At 34.3% G+C, this 25,566-nt stretch overlaps 1 protein-coding gene across 26 annotated transcripts in view; it reads left to right on the forward strand.

The window, feature by feature from the left end:
- RIMS2 (regulating synaptic membrane exocytosis 2) overlaps positions 1-25,566 on the forward strand; it is a 458,893-nt gene that overhangs the window by 59,530 nt on the left and 373,797 nt on the right. For 8 of the 26 annotated variants that reach the window (XM_039387618.1, XM_039387621.1, XM_039387643.1 and 5 more), the window contains exons 2-3: positions 12,681-12,713; positions 13,111-13,197. The exons of the other annotated variants lie outside the window; for them this stretch is intronic. In XM_039387618.1, coding sequence (XP_039243552.1) covers positions 12,681-12,713; positions 13,111-13,197 — 120 coding nt within the window. The remainder of the gene's footprint in view (positions 1-12,680; positions 12,714-13,110; positions 13,198-25,566) is intronic. 26 annotated transcript variants of the gene reach the window in all.

The raw sequence follows: 25,566 nt of genomic DNA on the forward strand, positions 1-25,566 counted from the left end.
CTGGAAAGTGTCTATTTTTGAAAATTGCAACTCAAAATAGCAGTGGATAAGTTGACAGTAGTCCAGGTGAGACCTCTAGAAAACATACCGTGAGAAGATACTAAACACATTTGATGTGCTCTGGGGCAGAATACTGGGAGGAACTTCAGGATTCCCAAAGAAATGAAAAAGTGTTGGTCTTTGTGCCCAGAGTAGATGATGGGACAAGAATTATTGAGCTTAACTTGCAGTTTGGGAGATTCAGGCAAGATAGAAGTTCTAATTTATTAGACATTAAGCTATTTAATGCACTGTTGTCACATTTACTTCTCACACAACTGAGTGTATTGAACTTGTGCTTGGGATAGACAGTGACTAATGAGGATAACCATGACTGAAACATAGTAAACTCATCTTTCCATCATTAATTTCTGCAATTTTGAAAAGTCTACTCCTTGTGCTGATTTTGGGTAGATTTTTCATGCATGAAGTACATTTTTTTCTCTCACTCTCTCTTTAAGCAAAAGTGCATATACCTCTTTCCTCAGAAGAAAGGTGTGAGTATATTCTTTACAAAAAAACAGGATAAAAATTCACATTTATGAACTTGAGAATCACTTTTAAACTTGTTTTCTTTAGATTGCCTTTACCTCTCATTTATACTACTAGTGTAGGTATAAGAAAATACTGAATTTACAAAATTTAATTTCATACTCCCAATTAGAAATTGATACTGGTGTTGTAGCTCTGCAAAATGTGTTAAGTAGTGAGTTTTTCAAAGATGTTTAGCATGTGCTACATTTTAAATCATAGGACTATTGTTTGAGCTGGTTTTGATGTCACTTTGTGTTTACTAATTATCATTTATATTTAGTGTCTTCATGAATGACAGTTCAGTTCATTTTAAATGTACCCTAATTACAAACAGACATGAATGAATGCTTGTAATTAGCTAGGAATGAGAACAATGAGTGTCTGCATTACAATAAAGACTTAGGAGTTAAATGATCATCCAAAGCTGCTGTGCAGAATTCCGTTATTAAACATTTAGAACTTCTGTTCAGAGAAGAGTTTGAATAACATATGTTTATGAAGAATGATGCTCACAAAGTAAGTGTTTCTATAGGTAGCATTCTGTTTATGCCTCTAGTACAGATGTAGTTTTGCTGAAGGAGGAATATGAGACCTGAAGGACCTGAAGTCTTTTTTTTCTATCTCTGTCTTCCCACACACTACAGGTGCCTTTAACCTATTATGGCCAATCCCAAACTTCTGGAATCCCAGACTGATCACTCTTACAAAGAAGTAGTGAATGTTCCAGATAAAAAGCATCTCAGGGAGAGGGTTCTGGGTTCTTAATTGGTTCCTAAGTTTACTCCCAGGAAACATAAAACAAAGGGGACAAACTTCAGATTCTACTTTTTAATGTCATTCGAGAGACATTGCATCCTTTCAGGAAGTTTAGGTATTGAATCAACATCAAAATGCTAACTGTTGAGAGAATACTGTATTTTTAATTAAAGTATAATGTTTAATTGTACCCTTAAAATTTTCATTGTATTTGGTGAAGAGGTTTAGAGGTTACCAGCCTAGACACTTGAGTTTGTGTCTGACTGTTGAAAGATTTTTTTTGCAGACTGACTAGGAAATTTAATATTAGTAAAAATATAGAAAAAAGTGAAGTCAGACAGAAAACTGTAAGATTGTTACAGTTTCAATGATACTCTATTTGATTTTAGAAATCTATGTTAAAAATAATCACACAATTGAAGTTTTCAGTCATTCTGGGAGAGCATTTTGATTTTTCAGAAATGTATGAAATACTTTCAGGAACCCCTATGATGTATTTTTGAATCAGAAGAAGGAGGAAAAAAAATGTTTCAACAACTTCTGTTGGCTTAAACTATAAACTATATATGTAAGATCTCAGGGCTTAGTTAGTTTGCTCAGAGGAACAGTTATGTGTGAGTAGTTGTCTTATGAAACCCAATAAAAGAAGTTTAAATAAACACAGAATTTGTTAAAGAGCAGTACAGTTTTTGCTTGATTTTGCTCTCACATTTTTGGAGTCCAGAGTTCTTTCCTGGAGCCTATTTAGAGAGTAGATGTTTTACTTTCACTGAACAAAGGGGAAGAATAGTTACACAGATCAGATTTGCGTATAATTCTTAATTCTGGAGTGTTAAATTTAAGTCTTTTTTTTCACTGGTTATTAAACCAATTTGCTGAATAACCTGTAAAAAGACACTGAAGGAAACTAACACCCAAAGTGAAAATAAATGTGTGATGTCTCTACAGTTTTGAAATTCAGTACAGCCTGATTCATCAACCTGCATTGTACTCTGAAATGTCAAATCCATTGGACCCAAAACAACAAGATTTTTGTAGACTCAGTAAAACCACAACTCCCTTGACCAGTAAATGTCTCAGATTCAGCCACTGGCCACTGGAGAGAATCATGTGTGACAGGAGTTAATGAAAATTAATCAAAATTATTATTATATCTTAATGATTAATATAGTTTTAGCTTTTAAAACTATTGGCATTTTCAGCCAAGACAAGATATTTTGGAGAGGCTAAGAAATTTTGATCAGAGGCCCTTACATCTTAGACTGAAAGAAATAATTTTAATTGATTTTTATAGCAGATCATTGAAATGCTTTTACGCTTCTGCTTAGTTGTGGACGAATTGTGCAATTTGTGATATGGAAACTATCTGAAAGAATTTTAATTCTGGGCCCAAAAAAATAAAAAGTGTTAAAGATTAATTTCACCAACGTGTCCTGCAAAAGTGTTTTTTTTTTTTTTTTTTTTTTTTTTTTTGTAGGTGTTATTTCTTTAGGTACTATTTTTTGAATATCAGTTTTAAAACCTTTAAAGCTGGAGTTTTTAAGTGTAGAGAGTGGAATGTATGCAAATTTGTCAGTAGTTTCAGATCTGGTTGTACTCACAGAATTGGATTATGTTTGTCTCCTGAGCCTAAAGCCTGCTCACTAGAGCAAGGACAACACTCCAGTTTGATTGGCATCTGCGATACAGCTCTCGAATCACTCTGGTCACTCTTTGTGAATACATCTGTACAACATAAGAAATAAAAATGTGCACAAAAAATATCAACTTAAATAAACTCCTCAAACTAGGAGAGCCTTATTCAGGCAATGAGTAGAAGGCAAGGGCATGCAGAAAAAGAATCAGAAAAAAAATCTAGAAAAAATTGGTGAGTTCCAAGTATTATCTAACTTTAGTTCACTTCAAAATAAAGGTGAAAATAGCGAACACATCCCAACGGGGTACTGATATAAAGAGACACGTAGACAGAAATAGCAAAGCATCCTGAAAAAATATACACTGAAATATTTTATTTCTTAGGGGAACATTGATTCAGGGTTATAAAACCAAGGGAAAAGAACATTTCTACTATTGTGAACTGTATTACTATAGCTAGTCATGCAGACAGTTTATAATAATATTTTATATATGGTTCTTGCTCTTCTATGCATCCAATGAATCACAAGACAACATCTGTTTTTAGAGAAAACCACTTGTGCTTTCTTTCAGTAGCATGTAAACTGAGCATTGTATTTACCTCAATTGTCTCATTTAGTCAGAGATACTACATCACAAATAGATGAGATTATATCACAGCAATTTCCAATGCTTTTCAGATATAAACTAATAAATTCTGTAGAATATGTGGATAGAAATTCAAAGTGATCTAAAAGTATTCCCATTTATACTTTTATTCAACAAAGTATATTCTCAGGAAAAAACAGTATTTTATGTTTTATTCTCACAGAAGACTTCTTATTAATAGTATAATACAATAATATTATCTAATATTATATAATATGTAATAAATAATATATGATAGTATAATATAGAAATTATTCCCTCAGAAAATACTAAATAAAATTTATTTAATAATATTAAACTCTCAAGATTTATGTGAACAGCAACAGCAAATCAGCAAAATTCAATGATTTCTTCATAAACTGACTATTTGAAAGCATTGTCACAAAATTTGTATGGAACAATAGACTCTACATTACTATTGTATTTCTCATTTATTTTTCTTTTCCTGGTTTTTCATTTCCTGTTTAATTCTTAGATTCTAATCTTGTTTTCGTAGGAGAAGTTGTGTTCTTTTTTCCTATTTTTCATGCGCTTTAGTAAGCCAGGCCGACAGAGGAAGTATTTGTATGCCAATACCCCTGTCTTTTATACAACAGTGATCCAGAGCTTCTCGTGTGAGGAGGTGCAGGACATGAGTCTGCCCCAGAAAGGGGCTCTCTGTAAGGCTGCTTTTGAAGAGAACAAGAACAAATTTGTGATATTTGTGATATTTGTTGTTTGTGTTCCTGTTGTATGGTCTGTAAGTAGTCCTTCTCTAGGATTGCTGCAGTCTGGAAGACATTTGAATTCATTTCATGCAAATAAATGTCTGAGAAAAACTAACTTATTGTCTGCGGTGTAGTTTTTAAGCACTTCAGTATATATGTTTTTCACCTGGTGGATGACAATAATAGATAGATAGATAATAATGTTATAAAATTGTTATTTAACAGGCAAAACAACATATCAAATCCAAAGTAATTACCAATGCATTTAAATTAATTACAGAGTTAAAATGAATTTTTATTTAATTCACCTGCTAGCAGATGAGCCTGGGGTTACATATTTCACTGTAGCAGCTGGTGACAGTACAAGCATCTATGAAAGCACTTTCTGCAGGAGATGCTTGGAATGCCATCTACTGTTGAAGAAGTAAAAAACCAACCCAAAAGCAATGCAAAACCCTTAGGAAAAAATGCCTTTTTTAGTGATTTATTCTGAAATGACACTACTTACATTGTACATCTATACATTTATTACTTGTCAGGCCATCCTTTTTGCAGAATATTTGAAATATATTATGTAGAATTCAACTAATGTTCTGGAAAAGTCTTAATTGTACTTGATTACAGTATCTGAGCTTTTGTATCAATTTTAAAATTAGGCTTTCTGCTTTGTTTTATTAATTCCCTGAGAATTTCAGTTATCTGCAAAACAGTGTAAAGCATAAGTAAAAAATAAAGTCTCTTCTTTACAATACAGAAACAATAGAAATTGCATTTAGTAAGGAAAGTTGTGATCCAGACAGTGAAATAAATATCCCTTAAAAATCCTTATTATTAAAATTTTCATTTAAAATATTTAAATTTTTTCCTGAAAAAAATTGCCTTTTTTAGATGCTTTTTAAGAAAAACAACCATAGGACAACAACTAATATGGTATTTGATTATCTGTTACTGAAATTCATTCTGGTAAAATTATGTTTGGAGGTTATAGATCTACTCAAGTTTGAGTAGTCTTGTACACCTGTATGTTACGTTGGGATATATTTAGGCCTATGTTATTACTATAATAATGGTAAATGTTTGCATTTTGGTTATGAATAAGATGATATAATTCACAGTCATCTTGTTACAGTCATCCTCATTTCCAGAAGTAAATTATGGCTCACTGTAATGCAGCTATTGTGGTTATGTTTCACACATCCTTGTAGGCAAGACTGTAAAACCTTTTCTTTTTCTCTTTACACGAATGATACAAGATCACAGTGGCAGACCTAAGATCTATTTCAGCACTCCTATGGAGAAACCTGACTTTTTAAAAAATAACATGAGCTGTAAGACTATTTTTCTTAATGATTGTATTGGAGGAAAATTTTCTTTCCAGTTGACAGTTTGTTAAACTGTTCTTAAAAGTATAGGAAAATACACAAGCAAACCCAAGATCTGGCTAACTTCAAACTAACAACAATAAGAAAGTAAAAGATTATTGGAATGTTCTTCAGTTTTGTTTAAAAATAGATACATTTAAATGAATTCTATCTGTCAAAAATTAATCTTTGTTAGGAGTTTGGGTTGTAGTAGTATCTGTAACTTAACCATTTTCCAACCAAATCTCACCTCAGATTTGCTATAAGGCCCCCATAATTACACAGAATTGCGTTTAGTAAGAAATGTTATGTGACAATTTGACAATTTTGCCTCTGTTCCAACTTGGAAAATGAAAGTCCAGTATTTTTTTTCTGATTTGATGCCTGCTATCTCAGGTTGATTTTTTTTTTTAATTCTACATAAATCATCTGCCTGAAATGTCCACATATCTACAGGATTTGGGAGAGTAACACTTATTAAATTGGAGAGAAAAAATTAAATCCAAGTAAAACTATTTTGCGCCCCCCCCATAAACTGAAATATGCATGTGCTTAAAACTCAACCAGCTAAAATATCCTGAGTAAAGGCAGTTGCTGATTATCTGGAGGCCTTGAAGAAGTGTCAGGGTCCCATGTGAGGCTTTTCAGCCTGTGTATAGTATATATAGTATATGGTGTATATAATTTTTGTGTTTCCAAATTTTTGTACGTGCCTCATTCCCTCAGCAGACACAAGTGGGAAGCAGCTGGCATATTCCACATGGCAACAAATTATAAGGTTGATGGCTTACAAATTCTGGCTTAGAAATTCCCACGTACTCTGTGATAACCAAAATAATCTTTTGCTTGCTAATTATAGAAAAAAGCTGCAGTAGCCCATTTTAAACTATGTGGTAGATTTGGACAAACACTGTATTTTTAATATTGAACTTTTAGTATCACCTCCCTGGTCTAGGCCTCCTGCTTGCAATTTTGGATAACCTTCAAAAGAGATCATTGATCCATGAATTAATTATTGGAACTGTATGTAATATAATGGCCACCTTTCAGTGTAGTACTTATTTATTATTACAGTTGTGCTATAGTAATTTTCTCATGTGCTGATTTGTGAGTTTGACACTCATTTTTATGGTTTTACTATCAACACCATAACAAACACTAAGGAAAAAGTCTGGCCAAGTTAGGAAATGTGTGAGAAGTGAGGGAGCTTTTATTTGTAGAACACAGTGTCCCTATCTCTTACTCCAGAAACAAATGATAGGAAACATTTTTGCCCTGAAGAGTTCATATCCTAAGATAAGCAGTGTCTGATTTTTTTTGCTGGATTTGAATTAATCAAAACATGCTGTCAGTGTATTCAGTTTTACAGTTGAAAGTACAGGGCTGTTGAGCACTATGTTCTTGGTTGCAGTGAACCACATTTTAGTATATATTTTATAGAAATAGCGGTGTCAAAATTTCACTCTGAGAGTTGTTTGTCTGAAACATTAGATAAAACTATCCCACTTCTAATTATCATCTAAATGTTGGAGTAGTCTTAATCTTACAGAATTTGTTATGTTTGTGGGTGATGTTTATCTGAGGTTCATTCAGGGAGCTCATTCAGCCTAGATTATTGTACAGGAGAATGTATGTGCTTGTCTATGACGTGTGTATGGTACTTTCTTATTGTTTGTCTTGTATCTTTAAGATAACTTCAGTTTGGACTTCAGGGATGTTTAACCTCTTCAGCTTGGAGTTAGATAGGTTTTAAATTTATTCTGTGTAACAGGTATTGTTTCTAGCCCAGGTAGCCAACTTCACTTTCTTGTTCACTAATAACAAATGTTCAATAGCCTCTCTGCTGCTGATCTTGGAGGTGTTTTTGTGGAAACTGCTAGTACTTTTGTAACAAACAGAACAAAATTAGTCAGGAAAATCACTTGCATACATTTTCAGGAAAATATTCCTTTGGAAAGACATTGCTTTATTGTCCAAAATATGATCATTCTCAATTCAAATACCTATACTCTCTGAATTAATACAAAACTTGGAGCAGTCATATAAAATAAAGACTTTAATTTTGATCAAAAATAGATAAGCTACATATTCTAAGGTATATGTTCTTATAGCCTCTATAGGATAATCAATGCAGAGAATCAATTCAGTTAATATGTAGATATTTTACAGTTTTGCAATTGACATGGATTTATGTTTGACCTTATCTCTCTTTTCTTGGAGTTAAACATACTTATATAATTTAACTTAATTAATCTCATAGAGTTGCACTCTTTCAAGAAAATAGTTGATTGTACATGTATTTGACTATATCTGTTAACTCGACTGTTTTGTCAAGAGTGGGTGCTGGCAAAGTTATATATTGTGCATGTGTCACATGTCTTGACCTCCAACGTGGGACTGTAGTCACTGCAGTCACTGCAGTCACTGCAACTAATCCTTTTTTTTTTTTTGGCATTTGATGTAGGGCGTATAATCGATTTAGAAAAAGAAAAGTAAAAAATCTAGGAAAATGAATCCACGGACCTTTAATTCTAAGACAGAGTGGTGGAAACCTTAGAGTGTGGCTGGAGCTGATGATCTTATCCCTTTTTCAGTTCAGATCCTAGTTTGACGAAGGGAATGGGCAACCCCACAAGGGTTTGAATATAGTTATGCACTGAATGTCATTTTTTGTTGAGAAAGAATGGGAGCCACACGGAGGGGAGAGGGAAGGGAGATTAGAGTTTTATCATTGTTTCTTTAAGTCCTATTTTATTTTCAGTGCCATTTTCCAGGGTGTAAGTTCAAGGGGAGGAAGTTATTCTATATTAAGAAATATTGGTGATGGGAAATACTTTTAGAGATTATGATGTTTGTATACTTTGAGAATGGGAATATATAAGTTGCAGAGAAAGCCAGTTACATACATTCATTAAAATCTTTTCACTAGTTTTCCATTAAGAAGACAGTTGTGAATTACCAAAAGATTTTGGAATAGTTCATATCTACTTATAACTTTTTATTCCTGCATATCAGATCTCCTTGTCCTTGTAGGTCCATGGATGGCAAAATTGTGAATCTTGAGTGTTGTTGCATTAGATATAGATATTAAGACGTTTATGCCTGCCAAGGATGGCTGATTCCAAAATTTGGATTTCCCCAAACTTCATTTGAGAAGAGCTAGATACCTGTTTTATTTCAGATATCTAGGAGGTGTACAGTGTGTTTTAAGGGTCATTTTCATGGATTGAGGCACCTGAATTCTACCCCCATGTTTTTGTGGCTATACATCCAAGTATGTAAAAGTACAGATGAGCTCTGGTAACAGAGTGCTCGTTAACTTACCTGTGTGCAACACATCTTTTGGAAAGAATGTTTTATGGTTTTGACATAGTAGATTTTAGAGAGAAGCTTTTATTGGTGGCAGTAGATTGAAAAATAAAGGTATTATGAGTTTAAAGGAATAAGAATAATTTTTATGTTGATGTTTTCATTACTTTGTCTCCTGCTTCCATTTTTCTTGTTCTCCTCCCTCTTCTTTCTGTTCTCTTCTTCTATTCATTCTCTGTGCTGGTGGGAATAGCCTTAATCTTTGAGGAAATTTTTGGTACGTGGAGAAGGTCTAACATCAAAAAGTGTTCATGAGACTTGAAATCTAACAACAATTCTAGCTACTGGAAAAGATCAAAGGGATCTGGCACTGGCACTGTGTAGGCTTACAGAGGAACACGGGAGTAATGGTGCTATGTGTGTTTTGAGGGTAGAGATTCCTGATAACAAAGTGCAAGGTGTAAAAATTCCTGTTAGCAAGTAGAAAAATCCTGGCTTGTTTTCAAGTGAAAGAGTGTATGCAGTTATGATCTGTGCAAACAAAAAAACCTTGACAAAAGCTTCAGACTCCTCTAACATTTTAGAATAAGTGGTAAAATATTTAATATTCTGCACTGTTAGAATGCATTGTCTGTCACTGTTGATCCGACACATTGTCTGCAGCCTCTTGTTGGTTTTAGTAAACAGATATTGATCAGAGTTTGTTTTTAATGAATGATGAGAACTGGCATTGTTCTTGGCAGAGTTTTGAGCAAATAGAGTTGAAAAGACATAAGAAGGTAAAATGAAGACAGGTAGTCTGGAAGAAGCAGAATGTAGTCATTCTACTTGGGGTCTTTCAGTTAGTCTGTTGAGAAAATGGAGGTTTGGGATTTTTCCGACCTGGCGATACACTTCTTTTAAGCAATTATTAGTTTCTGATCTTTGAAAGGAGGGGAGAAATCATTGCATAAATATGGGACTACACAATCCAGTGAAACACAAAGAAGTTCTTGTAACCGAAGGAAATAAGCTGTATGTGTATATGTAGACAGGGTTCAAGTATCTGGAGTCTCTTCAGCCCTTTTCTGTCTGGAAAAAATATTTAAACCACAGCAGTGTTAAAAATACATTCTGTGTGTTTTATCTAATAAATCATTATTTCTATCAGTTACTACAACTTCTAATTTCATCTGAATGAAGAGTCTTTTGGAAAGAAAGCAGAAGAAATTAGTCTGTGGTTTTCTGATCTAGCTTCAGAATCTCTCTCCATTCTCTGGCCTTGAAAGATAAATACCTGAGCTGTACACCTGAAAGGTTCAGGCTTGTTGATCCACAAGGTCAATATTTGTTTAATTTCATATGGTAGAATGTATTAAATAGATTTTTTTGTAATTTCTTTTCAAACTGTAATTTGCCTTCCATGCTTGTTATAAAGTCAAGGAAGATCATTGCCTAATCCAGGGACTGAAGGATGTATGGAGAGTGCTCAAGGAATGCGTCACTGTTATATAATAATGGAAGCTCTTGTCCTCACATAACTGCAGTGTTGGAAAGTGTATAGTGAATGAGACAGAGAATTGTGGGAGGAGAAAAGATTAATTTATAAGAGAGATATTTTGAATTGTAGGGTCAAATTATATACTGCCTTAAAACAGCATGTTCCTATAAAATGCTGAGCAAATAATTTTAAATGCAGGTTTTCAAAGTGTCTGCTTTTGGACAATGTGTTTTATTGAATGGTGCAAAACTAAAAACTGATTGTAAGATTTTCAAAAATACCAAGGGTTTGCAGCTGCATTTGAAGTCATCATATATATACTATTATGTAAAGATTCTAGATCCTGTTGAAAAAAAATACCAAAATTTCAAACTACACACTTAGAATTAGTGTGCAGTATTACAATTTTGATTTTACACTATTCTGATCTCAGTTCTACGTGTGAAGAAATATTAACCATGATCAGTACCCAAAGGAAAGATGTTGGTTGTAATCTGATCATGTGAAGGGCTCAGATTTCCTTTATTTACTTCAACAGAAAAATTCACAATGAAGAAATAACTTAAAAGTGTGCAGTTTGTCTGGAAGTCATATACGGAGAGGAATATAAGGATTAGTGGTATATTCAGTGTTCTTTGTCCAGTTGTCAGAAAGATCAAATTTACGGTGTTTAGTTCTATGTATGTGACTTAGGAGCTTTGAATTATTGTCTGAGCGTGTTTCCTTCTCACAGCTGACCATATAGAGCTTTAAGGCTGTAATTTTGGGGGATCTAAATTAAAAGTCCTGGCCTACATAGTGAAAAAGTATGAAAATGCTTTGATTCCCTGCCCTTCCCACTCCTCCAGCTTTGAATTTCTATGTTGGAAAACTAGTGTGGATTCTCTTGATTAAAGACAATATTATGATTAAGATGCATGGTAGAGTGGAATTGCAACTGCATGAGGAATTTTTATTTTCACATTTTTTATTTCTTTGGAATATACCTGCTTGTTTTTGTGGGATTGTTTGTTTACTTATTTGTTTGCTTTGTTTTGGTACTGGAACATTTCTTTGTATAAAATTTCTAACATGCTGAAGAGGCAAAACCATGCTTGAAGACATTTTACTGTGTGTTGAATGTTCAGTTTTCCTTTTGTATAGGAAAAGCTTTGGAAAGATTTTAGTATTTCTTATCATCCATTTATTTAGTTCTTGTTTAGTCACTGAATCCTGTTCATAGAGATATTCCCTGTGGTATCATATAGTGAAGGAGATGTGGAGCTATTTTGATGAGCTTTAATTTTCTGTGCAACCCTAAGAATCCACCTAAATTACAAGCCTGAACTTCCTGTTAAATAAGTGAGAGTATTCTCTTTAGAGACATTCAGAATATCTATTTAGGAGCATTTTTGGGTTTTTTTAACACCCAGGGAAAGCAGATCCTAACTTAATATTTAAGACCAATACCTGCAATTTGAGGATATAAATATTTCTGTGAGTATATGTCTCTATTCTGGGGTTTGGTTTAGAACATCACCTTGATCACTCAAGTTAAAGCATGTGTTTCAGATGGAATGTTTTCCTAAATGCAGTGGACAAATATTAATCAATATTAAACAGGCCTACTGTGTGTATTATCTACTTATTTCTTTAAGCAAGTCCTAGTAAAGTTCACTCAAGAGTAAAATTCCCTAGCTTTCCTTCCTTAGTTTTTAGAGTTACATTGTCTGCAGGTCTTGATATCACTGTAGTTTAATAAATGTAGTGGAGATTTTCCTTTAATCTATTAGTTTAGGATATTTCGTTTTAAATGGCACGTTACATGTTACAAATTCACCTTGAACTATGATAGGCAGTTCAGTTGTAAATAAAAATAAAAAAATAGATTGTAGTTTACATAATCAAAGCACCTTCCTCTGCATTTATAGCTGAATGTATTCCTGGAAATGTTTTAACATGATATTGTGTGCAAAGAATTGAAAGTCAGTTATAGAACATTACCAATTTAATTTTGCAACTATAAGTTTCCTATACTTGGCATTCTCAATTTTTAATCCTAAATGCAAACAAGTCCAGAGTACAATTTAATGTAAACATAAACAAATATTAAAGAAAATCCTTTTAACTCAAAGTGGGAACTTTCCCCAGCCCATTTAATAGAGATTTTAGAACTTTAGGGTCGTTGTTTTACAACACGTTGCACTCAGTTGTGCAAACTTATCTTTTTAGGGTCAAAGAAGAGCAAAAACCACAGTCGACACAGTAAGTAAAATATCTGAAAGATGCAATAGGCTTGACTTTTCTACCTTTGCCATGTTCTGCTCTCTGCACCTTTGATGGTATTAGCTTTCACTGATACCTGATAGGCTGCAGGTAGTTTGTCATCTGCTTCCTGACTGGCTTGTAAGAGAGCTGCCTGCAGCTTCTTACTCCATCCACATGTTAGCTGGATGTAGGTTCTTGCTGCCTGCTTGTGACCTGGTGAATTGTAAAACTTTACTTCCCTTACATCCTTAGTGGCTGACTTAGTTCTGCAGCTAACATTCCCATCGGCTCTAGCTTTTCCGCCTGTGTATTTCTAATAGTGTTGAATAAGAAAACATTTAAACTAGTGTGGTTTTGTTGGTTATTCAGTCACATTATTTGCTTGTTTAAACAGGTGGTTTCCCTTTAGTGGGATCACTGAGCTGGTAAATAACGTTCTCCAACCACAGCAAAAACAGCAAAATGAAAAGGAGCCCCAGACGTAAGTAAGCTGCTCTCTGTAGACTAAGTAATGTCTGTATAGCATTAGAACATACTGGAGAGTATGTTTGAAGTAATTGCCATTTAGAACACTCAGCTGAGGGCATTTTATAAGGTGAACACCATGTGCTTTCCAACCCTCATTTGCAAAGGGAAAACCAAAAATCAGGTTTTGCTCTCCTTGTCAGTAACATAAGAGATTACATCAGAGTACACTTGAAGGAGTTACTGCTGCTTCGTTTGTCTTTTTTTTCTGCAAATGTTCCATATATGAAGCTCCCAGTGAAGTGATGTGTTTTCTGTGCATGAAGAGCTGGAATGATAAGACGTAGTATTATGTATAGCATGTCTATGCACATGCATGGTATTTGTGATATTGTTTATGCATAGAATGCTATATGAATATACATAATATGTATGAAGAAATTTCCAAGGACCAGGAAAATGTCCTTTCATTTTTTTCATGCTTTTAAAATATCTGTAAAGTTTCAGAACTTTAGCAGATATAAGGTGAAATCTTGGGTCAGTTAAGAGGCCAGTATTTCATCCACAGACCTTGTATTGTTAAGTCATTACTTTTTTTGCTATTTGAAAATTTTAAGATTTAACAGAAACTGGCAAAGCTAGGATATTCAGTCTTAGAGTAGAACTTAAAGCACTGAGCTGAAAATATTCCTTTCATAAAGACAACCCCAAAAAAATTTATTATTCTAAATTTTCAAATTCTTAAAATGTTACTTCTGATTTTATTTAAGCTTTAAACAGTTTAGTTGCTGTTTTTCCTTTCTTCTAAAGGTGAATGCCTTGTAAGTTCACATGATAAAAGAAATGTTTGCTTTTGAACTTGTGCACAATTGGTTTAAAGCTTGCATAAAACTTGTTAATTATTTTCCAAGCAGAATCAGTTTTAGTTTGTTTTTTAATATGTATATTTAAGTGGACCTTCATACTTGTGGGTCATGAAAGCTATGATATTGTCATGGGTTAAAAAGGGTTTCCCCCTGGAGTTGGAAAGTGGTTAATTGGAAATTGGAAATTAAATTTTTGGGGCTCCCAAACCGTGACAGATATACTTTTTGAATACACAGTAAGAAATTGTCAAAAATTAAAATGGAAAAATAGGACTCAAAATTGATATTCTGTAAAACAGTGTATTATTCTGAGCTCTGTTTCTGATATTCTCATTTAAGTTCTTATAAAATTGTATATAATATGGATAGTGAATATTTTCTTTATTGGTTATTGTTAGATACTGGCAATATTACATTTTGTTCACAACACCTCAGTACCTCCTTTGTATTCCCAGTTTCCTTAACTCAGCAAAGTTTGTTCTACTTGTACATATGAAGCATATGGCTTTCAAGAAACCAAAAATACTATAAAGGCAGTGTAAACAGTTAAGTTACAGATGACAAAAACTATTTATAAATGGTTACTGTTATTATGGAATATTTTTTTTGAACAGTGACCTCTTTGGGAACTGGCTTTTTTCAGTGTTTTTATTATGTAATTAACAAATTAACTAATTTGTGTACTCAATGAACTTGCAGATAGCATAAGACTGGGAGAAGAGTAACATCTAATGGCAGGACTATATTAAAAATTATCCTTAAAAACCAAAGCTATGGTTATGATGTGATGATGCCATTCAAAAGCATAAATGCAAAGTGGTGTAGTTATGTAGGGGTGGTTTATGTGGTTGACATAGGATTAAGGAAAATGGTGTAGGGAGATATTCTTTGGCAGAGAATCAGAGAGCCATTATAGTATGTAAGTTGAGCTGTAGCCAGTATTGTTAAAGAGATTAATGTCATACAGGAATGTGCAGACAGTAACCAGGAAGCACCATGCAGAAGTTGCCACACTGCTAAGCTTTGCTAAGATCTCACCTGGAATGGCATACCCTTCTTTGGACAACATTCTTCAAAAGTTATGTGGAGAAGATGAAATTCAGTGGAGAGTAATAAGAATGAGTAATTAAATGTCTATAAACATATGTATTAAAGAATCAAACACATGAGGTGATTGAGCCTCCTGAAGAGGAAATCCCAGGGGATGAAGGATGGACAAATCTTTAATTACGCAGAATATTGCTGAAACATGAAAGGAAATAATCTCTTCTCCATGCCTCTGGTGGTGCAGGAGAAAGGAGTAGGCTGAAGTTGTCTTAGGGAGAATTGAGCTTGATGGGGAAAACTTTTCATGGAAAGAAAACTTAAAATGCTTGCTTAAAAAGTTTGTCTAGGACTTGTGTGGAAGCCGTGAAAATCTTAAGGAGCACGTTTGGCAAATCTGCTAGAAGAGACAAAAGTGTATCTGGTCCTATGCTAGGACAAGAGAATGGACTAAGTGACTTTTGAACGTATCTTAAAAAGACACTTTTGAAAGACACTTTTGAAAGTGTCTTCCAGCACTGCTTATTTGTGGTAATTTCATTAATTTATTAATGATCAGGATTTATTTTTGTGATTATTGTAAACTTGCAGGGAGAAAATTGAACAGAAATGCTAATGATGTAACTTTTCAATTTTATTTCTTTTTCTGACTAATGACTTGCAGAGAACTGTTGTACCTGGGAACACTGTGGGACACAGGGTAGGAGAACAGATGTATGAAGAAATTTTTATTACTATCCATACATATTGGGGCATTTTCCACTTGAAATCACTGTCAGTATCTGAGTCTGTAATGGATTTCAAGATCTGTCTGACTGTCCACATTTGCTGATGAAAATACTTGTCTACAGTGATTCTGGGGAGGACAAAATGTGGTGGGAGGAGGCAGAAAAGGAATCAGTAGTGTCTGAAAACATAAGGTATCATGTTAAAATTTCAGTTTTGCTCTGGAGAAAGTGTTTTTGAAAAATCATTGACCAAGTATCCTTATGGGCAGAGGCAGGGTTAGTCTGACACTTTTGGACATGAATTCTATACCGTAAAATCACAGGATAGTTGAGTTTGGAAGAGACCTCTGGAGGTTATCCTGTCCAACCCACCTTCTCAGGCTGGGTCACCTAGGGCCAGTTGTTTAGATACATTTTGAATATCTCCAGGGATGGGGACTCTAGAACCTCTGTGGGTAAGAGATAGATGTGCTAGTGCTAGAGTGAAAAGTGTTTCCTTCTGTTAAGAGGGAATCTCCTGTGCTTCAGTTTGTGCCTATTACCTCTGGTCCTGTCACTGGACACTGCTGAAAAGAGCCTGATTCCATTCTCTTTGCACCCTTGCTCCAGGTATTTGTATTTACTGATATGATCCCCTCCCTGAACTTTTTCTTCTCTAGGCTAAACAGTTCAAGCTCTCTGTCTGTCCTCATGTGAGAGATGCTTCAGTCTCTTCACCATCTTTTTGGCCTTTTGCTGGACTGTCTCCAGTATGTCCACGTCTCTCTCAAACTGGGGAGCCCAGAAGTGGACACAGAATCCTAGGTTTGACCTCATCAGTGCTGAATAAAGGGAAGAATCTCATTGGTCTTCATTAGGATTTGGTGGTCTTGTGTCTAAGGGTTTGACTTGGAGTTTATTTTTTTTTTGCATGAATTTTGGAACATTATGTAATGGTATTAGGCTCCAATCAAAAGAAAGGGATTCCCATGCTAGGAGGCACTAAAGATTCAGCTAGTGTAATATTGTGTATTGGCAGTGCCCAGCAATGAATATCTGAGAACACACATAAGAAGAGGGTTATGCACAGACTAATTCCAATACAGGTATTTCAGTGGCTTCCTGAGGCAATGTCTGCATGCATATTGCTGCATTTATTTCATGGCCACTAGGAATCTAATTACCATCACTATTTTCAGTCCCATTTTAAACCTATTTATATTTTTGGCTTCAGAACTTGGTGAAAATGAATTCTACAATTTAATTATCTGCTATATTGAGGAGTTGTCACCCTTTGTTTGCTTTAAACCTACTCCCTGATATTTTCATTGGGAAGTGCTAGTCTTGTGTTATGTAATTCCTTATATACTTTGTCTATACTATGTATAACATTCACACATTTCTATTACATTCTGTGCAGTCTATTATATTTCATTCATTTATCCCTTCAAGATGCAGAGTCAGCTTCTGTGAAAGGCACTCTGTGCTTTTGGTCATCCTTATTGCCTTATCTCCTTTTAAAAACCCTAATAGATCTTTCTGAATTGAGGGTGGTCAGTGTTCCTCACAGTATTAGATATGAGAGTTCTGTGAATTTATACAGTGGTTGAGGAAAGAAAGTTTCTAAAGTTTGCTGCTTAAAGATATCCAACCATTGAAAAGATGGTGGGTTTTTTCCCTTTTGCCATGAACATTTTTGTTTATTTTCAGGCTGGAAGTTTAGTTACTCGTTAAGAACTGTAAGAGGTTGATCATTGACGTTGACAGCAGAAATTGAGCCTCTTTTCTTGTGTTGATAGTTATGAGCACATTATTAATAAACAGTAGAATGTTTATATCAATAGAATAGTAGAATTTCAATATCAAAAGTCATTTAGCATAATGCTTTTTGTGTCTAAACTATTTCAAAATAAATAGAACAAAATATTTCATCACCTTTTTTGTTCTTTCACTAGACTAATTCTAGGAGAGATCACAAAATGCATTGCTTAACACAACATTGGGATTTTTGCTGCTAAAAATGTCTTTTCCATAAATAAATATTTACATGTGTTTCTGGAAGTTATGTTGTCACTACAAGGAAATGAAGATTAAAATTTATTGTAAAATGATACCAAGTAAAACCTTTTTCTACATATTTTTTGTAAACTACATTAATTTTTCTACTGGTAGACCACACCTGCAAAACAGTAAAATTTTCAATAAAATACCTTTTCCTGTAGTCTTGAAGAGACAGATTATTAAAAAAATTTAATTCCATAAGCAACTGTAAATGAAAGGAATCATCTTTCAAAAATGCTTGATTTTTACATTTTTACTCCTTTGCTATTTGGAATGTCAAGTAATACCAAGTTTTCACAATAGTCTCTGTGATCACACACATAGTTTTGTTAACATGCTCTGTTCTGTTGGTATAAAATCACTGTAGACATAATGAAAGTTTTCAGTATTTAAATGTATGTACTGTAAAGAACAGAGACTGTATTTACAGAGAAGACAGTGTCATTATTCCAAATCTCCTTTAAGACATTGATGCATAAAGTTGCATAAAAGACCAGAATAAATTTCAAAATGCAATACATACAACATTTTTTTTTAATTTATGATGCAAATTCAGTCTTACTAGTCCCCAAATTCAGCATTTGATAAGTAGACTTTTTTTGGTTAGATATGTTATTTTCTTCATGAAATTAGACTTGTCTGATAAGGAAATGTTACTGGATACTTTAGTCAGTGTCTGAATTAAAGCAATCTTTGAAATAGATTGCTCCAATCGCTAATGAATTCTTGTTAAAATAGATTGTCATTTCTCAAATAGTTAACATAAATCAGTGGTTCATGGTTTTTGTATTCTAAATTTACTACATAAAGAATACCTCTGCCAACCACTAGGTAGTTTTAAATGTCTTCAGATTATCTACCCCACACGTGATAGCAAGCCCACATCAACAATTATTTAATACAGTTTACACTATATATAGTCAGGGGGTTTATTTGCAGTCTGTGCAATTCCTGTTTGGAATGTTTTTTAACAGAACCTGTTGAAAATAACACACTCCACTTGAAGATGTACTTTTCTGAAAAAGAAAAATAGGTCTCTGCAGCCAATAGACTTGTGAAATTGGAGTAATGAGAAGACTAACACTCTATAGTGTTTATTTTCTTGGGCAGTAAGATAGAAAGAAATCAGAGAGTAAATGAGCTAAAAATGAAATTATAATTTGCAGTATAAAAAAAATGCAAGGAGATTGTAACTATTTTGAAGTAAAATGTAGATCCACAAATACCTCTTAACAATAAAACTGTTTTTGTCTCCAAGGTACCAAAACAACATCTGTTGTTTCATTCTGATGACTTATTAGAACTCTTACTGTTCCATTTGCAATATGATATTGTGGTTGTATGGTGGCTGGCCCTGGACCTTTTTCAGACATTTTCCTCAAAATATTTAATACAAGAAAACCTTATTTATGTTGGTTGAATTGTTCACAATGTTAGTGATGTTAACATAGTAGTAATTTCTTCGCTGGAAGGGTGATTAAGCATTGTAATGAGCTGCCCAGGGAAGTGATGGACTCACCATCCCTGGAAGTGTTCAAGAAACAACTGGACACGGCACACGGTGCTATGGTTCAGTTGACATGCTGGTGTTTGATCAAAGGTTGGACTCAATGACCTTGGAGGTGATTTCCAACCTTATTGATTCTTTGAATATGGTGGAGCTCGGTTCTATCAGAAGGCAAAGATAAACATTTTGGGAGCAGGTAAATATAATGATCATAAGAAATATACTTTTATATTTAAATCAGAATCCAACAGGTCTGTTTTAATCGTAAAACATACATGGACTTGTAATCTGACAGAGGAACCCACAGAATATGATAGTTCAAAGATAATAGATTTCTCATTTTTGATAAATTAAGAAAACTTATTAATAAGGAATTGAAAAAAATGTCAGGGACAACGTGAGAAACATTGTCTCTTTGTGAAAGGAAAAAGTAAATTTTGAAACAAAAATAAAGTAGTATGATACAATGAAGAATTTCTTGAGAATTTGGGGTTAAAAAGCAGACTTTCATATAGAAAGAATACAACCAAAAATACTTAGCTGGCCAGCAGTTAGCATTATGGGCAAGCAGAAAGTGGAAAAAAGTTCCCCAAACTGAGATAATCTATGTTTACATATTTTACTCAAATAAGAAATTGTATAAAATAGTAATAAAGAGAAATAGTTCCATTTATTTATATGGTAGGGCTGAATTGGAGCTGTATCTGAACAATTTTGTGTACTAAATTCTCTAGATGTTTTGTTTGATGCAATGTAATAAGTAAAAACATGATATGACTGAAGGATGGAATGTTTCCATATGTATTTACATATAGGTGTAAATGAACCCAATGCTGCATAGAAAATACAGACAGCAATATGTTGTAATGTACAGCAGCTCCTAAAAGCTTTGTGGGAGAGTATTTTCTCTCTAATTTTTGCAATTCCTCAGAATTTGTGAATGTCACAGGCTGTGGTGCTACTAATATGCTGACAACATCCTGGTTTGAACTGCTTTCCAAAAGAAATGGACAGTACCCCTAGAGGGATGACAGGTTGTCTGAATGAGATAAGCAAATAGATTTAGAAAATGCTGGCTTAAGCTTAACTTAAACAAGACAGAAGTGATACTCTTATGAAAAGAGGAAAGCATGTTAAGCACACAGCTGAATCGATGACCTCAGTTTCCAATGGAACCTGCCTTCAGGACAGTGACGAGAGGGGTTCTTGCAAAATATAGAGGCTATACATTCATTTTGGCATTACCTGTAACCATAATGAATGTGTTAATTTTTATTTTCCGAAGAATTGTGCATTTCATTCTGTGAAGAACTGATGATGAAGATCATGCAGTAAGTTCAATTTATATGAAGTTTATCAAATCTTGTCTTAGGAAGGTCAAAACTTCCAGAGAGGATCAAATCACAGCAGCTGCACTTTACTAGCTCTGTGTTATTCATGATGATGTAAAATCTTTCTCCATAAAATGACAGGGCATATTATATTTTGTGAGCAAAAGTGATGTGAACCTTATTTTACTTGCAGTATCACTAGTTCCAAAAGTTTTATTATCAGAAATTATTCCAATTATTCCAAAAAGTGGCATAACGTGGTTTTGACTTGTCAAATGAAAGTTAAACCTTGCTTTCCCTAGTGTTTGTGATCATTTTAGGCTGCAAATGATTATTTACACTTGTAATAACATGTGGCTCTTTGAAATAGTTCCTGTCCCACCTCTGGTGCTAAGTGAGCACTCTCTCTCAAACTCCAGTTTGAAGGGTGTGAGTATCCATGCACTCCTTCAAAATGCTTCTACTTTCCCATGCAATTTTCAGTCCATTACAGATACCTCTTCGGTTTTTTGTTTGTTTGTTTTAGTTTGGTTGGTTGTTTTTTTATCTGTCAGGGACTAGACTTGCAAAGAATGGCTGTTTTTGCTTAGGCATTCTGATGAAACTATGCTGAAAATATGAAAAAAATAAATGTAAGTAATTATTAATTGTTTCAAATACAGATGTGTATTATAGAGACATCTATTTTTTTTATTTTGAAGTGACTATTCAGTGCACCCAAAACTGCTGTTATGTATAGAGCTTTGTTTCATGCATTATGTATAAATTTTTAACCATTCACGGTGTAGAACCTTTTTTATCAATGTCAATTTGAGGGAAATCCAAGTTTGCAGAAGTCACTTTTTAATAACTGCTGGATTTTTTTAACCAATGAAATATTGTCATATGCAAAATATTCTTAGGTTTCTTATATGCTTTCTATTTTGTCGAAATAATCTCTTAGTGACATTCATGAAGATGACTTGGCAAAGTCTAAGAATAAGAAAAGAAAAAGAGAATATCTTCTGGTACTTATGACTTGTTTGCAGGTTGATAGAAACTATTATCAGTTTTTTTATACATTTGCCATACTCTTCAGGCAGGGAACATTTATCTTTTGATATTTGGATAGAAAATAAAGAATATGGAAGTGTTATTACACCGATCAGTACTGGCCAGGTTCATGATTCTCATTGTGAACATTACAAATACCAAAATCTGAATTTTCATGGGATTTGTATTATCTGAGTCACTTTTCATAGCATGCTTGAAGTAATTTATTTGCCCTCTGCTAAGTTTTTGTTATTGATTCAATATTCCCATTGGGAATATAGGCCAAGCACAAAAACTTTCTCCTATGGAAATACAGTTAGGATACTTGAAACTGAAGGGAAGCTTGGGAGCTCAGCAGTTCTGCAGCCTTCCTGTGTAGACAGAATCCTGGTCTGAAACCTAAAGGAGAAAAACAGATGGTACAGCCAGGCTGTGCTTGGTCTATGTTATTCTGGGCTCCAGGTAGCTGAGACAATTCCTTATAATAACACAAAAAAGATTTTCATAGACCATCTTTTTCAAACTCAAGATTTCCCTTTTTCTAGTTCAAAGATTTCTGTGTCCAACTCTCTCTGGCAAGCTTTATCTCCCAAAGGTTTTTTTTTTTTTCTCTCCAGGCTTTTCCACTCTATTATCTGGGCTTTTTTCCCCCACACATTATTTTTTGTCAGTATTTTCTGTAATTCTAAATATTTTAAATTTCAGTTAATACTAGTGGATTTGAAGAATAGCTCAACATATTATAATGCTGTCTGCATTACCTAGTTTAAAAATATGTCAAAATAGATTCTTATAGGTTAGTGTCCTTGTTTTGGTTGAGTTTTCCAAGACAAAATAATGAGCTTAGCAGTCAGATTCGTAAAATCAAAGGACGTTGGAACTAGTTAGTGACCTCAGTGGAACTGCTCTCTCTTCCCTAAAGCCATGCTTCTGTGAGTCATGCAGCTACCCTACTAGTACTGTAAATGTAAGGAGTATGTTCAGGGTGCACTCACACAAGACAGCAGAGTTATGAGTGTCTGTTTTCATCACTTGGGAAATATGTTTATGGCACAGTTAATTTGGGCTTGATTTGGCACTACAGCTTCTGTTTCCACGTGAAAACTCCTGAGCTGAGCTCTCTGTTGTGTTCAACACTTGTAAGTAGGCTCTCCTGGTATTATGGGATAAGAGCTAATTTCTCCAAGGAAAGGTCTCTCTAGACCTTTTGTATGAGGCTGTAGTTCAAAATAGTCCTTCAGTACTTCTCCTCAATTTTTTTCTCCTTATCACTCTCTTTCAATCTCTTTCATCCTCTTGACATTTCACGTGGAAAAACAGAGAACGACTTTAAGCAAAGTGGAATAACCCCCCAAAATATTGCGAATCACATGTGAGTAAGGGTAGGACTAAGGTAGAGGTGGTAACTTGTTTGGTTTTTGGACAGCAGTAGCTTTCTCACACAGTAATCCCTGGTTTATTTTGGGTTTTTTTCCCTATAAAATGGTAGTAAGAAAGCATGAACAAAAGATACTTTCATAACTTCCTCTGTACATATGAGTGATTGAAAAGTTTCCAAAAATAACTAGGAGATATTTTTTAATTAATGGATGAAATGGGAAGACAGCTGATGAAAAATTTGAAGTCAGAAATGTACAAAAGATTACTTAGTAGTAAAAATAATATTTCCTGAAACAATCAAACTGAGTTTACTGATGATTTTTAATTATTTATATCAAATACATTGAACTTCTTAAATCAGTAGTGATTGGTATAGTAAAAAAGGCCCTCAAAGGGTAGTTTTAATGACTGGTAATTTGATATAAAAATTTTTAAATATTTTTATTTTGAACCACAGTTAGAGATATTAAGACAAGAAAAGAACATAATGAAAAATGTTGAATAAATATTCAAGAAAGAGGAGAGATTTAGTGATCATGGTTGAATCAATTATAAAACTGCAAATGTATAACTACCCTCAGGAAGTTGGATCAAATTCTTAGAAAAGTAAAAATTAGGTTAATGAACCAATAGCAGTTTCAGAACCAGGAAGCAAGTTCTAAACCAGTTAATGCCAGTAACTCTAGAAGTGCTGGTGGATACCTTTTACCTCCACTGAGTTTCTTTGGTACAGAAAGATGTTTGGAACTTCACAAAGGCTACCTGTGTCGTTTAAGCCCTACATCTTAATGTTTGCTACTGAATGCAAGTACTGAGAGTAGTTTGTACTTCTGAAATGACTTCTAGAAATGACCCAGCACTTCCAGCTGCTATTGATACCAGTGGAAACAGTGGTTGCTTTTCATGCTAAGTTTCACATAGCAGTGGGTATTTTTGCTTACTTGCAGGTTGGAAGCAGAACCAGACCTGTCAGTCACCAATATCTGGGGAATTCCTGTCCCCTGAAGTCAGGAAACACAATTAGGCTTGCAGGGAATACAATTAAGCTTCCCAGCTGCAGAGCTTTTCAGATGAAAGTTCAGTAATGCTGGTTACATGCTTTTAAAGTCCCAACTCCCTCCAATAACATTTCTGCTTAATTGATAGCTATGAGTCAGTGTTGTGTTTGTCTTTGGGAGGGTTTATTCTCTCAGCTGTATGCTTTTATTTTGATGTATTTGCAGCGATTGATTATAATACAAGTTTAAATGAGTGAGGGTGAGTAAAGTGTTCTTTTCACTGTTGTCTTGTTTCATCTCTTTGATAAGGAGTAGTTGGAGCATTTTGTAAATTAATTGGATAAAATAAAATTAAATATTCATGCCTTAATTGAGAAGGTGTGGAGAGGCAACAAGGCTAGAGGAAAGAAATGTCTACTTATTCTCCCTTCTTTAAGGCAGGAAAGGACTAGACTGATTTAGAAAGGCTGACTACAGGATGTGGAGCTCTGCCTTGTTTACCTAGGGAAGACATACTATATGAGACAATTGTCCTTTATCACCTGGAGCAAATTTTTGTGATGTGCTGGCAGTCTTCACTTTAGTTCTGGTTTTAGAGATTTGAGGATTACTGAACAGATAGTCCAAACATTCAGGTATACTCCAAAAGGAGCATGGTCCTTAATGTATTTATATCATGAAACCCTCCATCAGCTCTTCTATTTTACAGATGAATGTGTCTTTTTATTTTTTCGACATCATCCTTCCCATTTGCTTTTACTTGCACCCTCATGGGTGGCTTTCTGTGATCATGGTAGAAGTAATACTGATCGTACAGAAGAAGGAAATTCTCTTATCTCTTCCGAAAGATGTTTTCCAGATTATGGTCTGTATAGAGAGAAAGTTGAAGTAAATTCATAGTGATGTGGCTCCTGGAGTATCTTGGACTCAGAACAAACATAGACAGATGGTGCCAGGGTGAGTTGATCAGAAGCCTGGGGTGAGGAGGAATACTACTGAGTACAAAGTCTCATCTATGAATAATATTAACAGACGGTGAAGATTGTCACAGAGCAAAAAAAAAGGCACTGTCACAGAAACAAAAATCCGGTTTTTATTGGGGCCTGTTGGAATTCCTATTGGAATTTGGATCTGTCACAAACGTTATTCAATGACTCCAAAATTTGAAAGCTGGTCAGTAATTTTAGTTATGCATTCTACATGTCACCTTTTTCTCATCCTTTAGGAAGCTTTGCCCCCATCTGTATATTCCCTCAAACCACAACTGATTACTAGAGGTAGGTTTTCTTAGGAAATGGATTTTCTTGTTTTAGTGCAAGGATATTAAGAAGAGAGAACTTGGGTTTTGTCAGCAGGAACACAGTCAGACTTCTCATCTCAAGTGTACTTTGTCCATGCATGCAGACTGTGTCAGAAAACAGTTTTGGAACAGTTGTGGACACCCCCATTTCCCAATTAT

The sequence above is a fragment of the Pipra filicauda genome, unplaced genomic scaffold, assembly GCF_003945595.2.
Source record: "Pipra filicauda isolate LSUMZ 115617 unplaced genomic scaffold, ASM394559v2 scaffold57_size4234018_pilon, whole genome shotgun sequence".
Lineage (NCBI taxonomy): Eukaryota > Metazoa > Chordata > Aves > Passeriformes > Pipridae > Pipra > Pipra filicauda.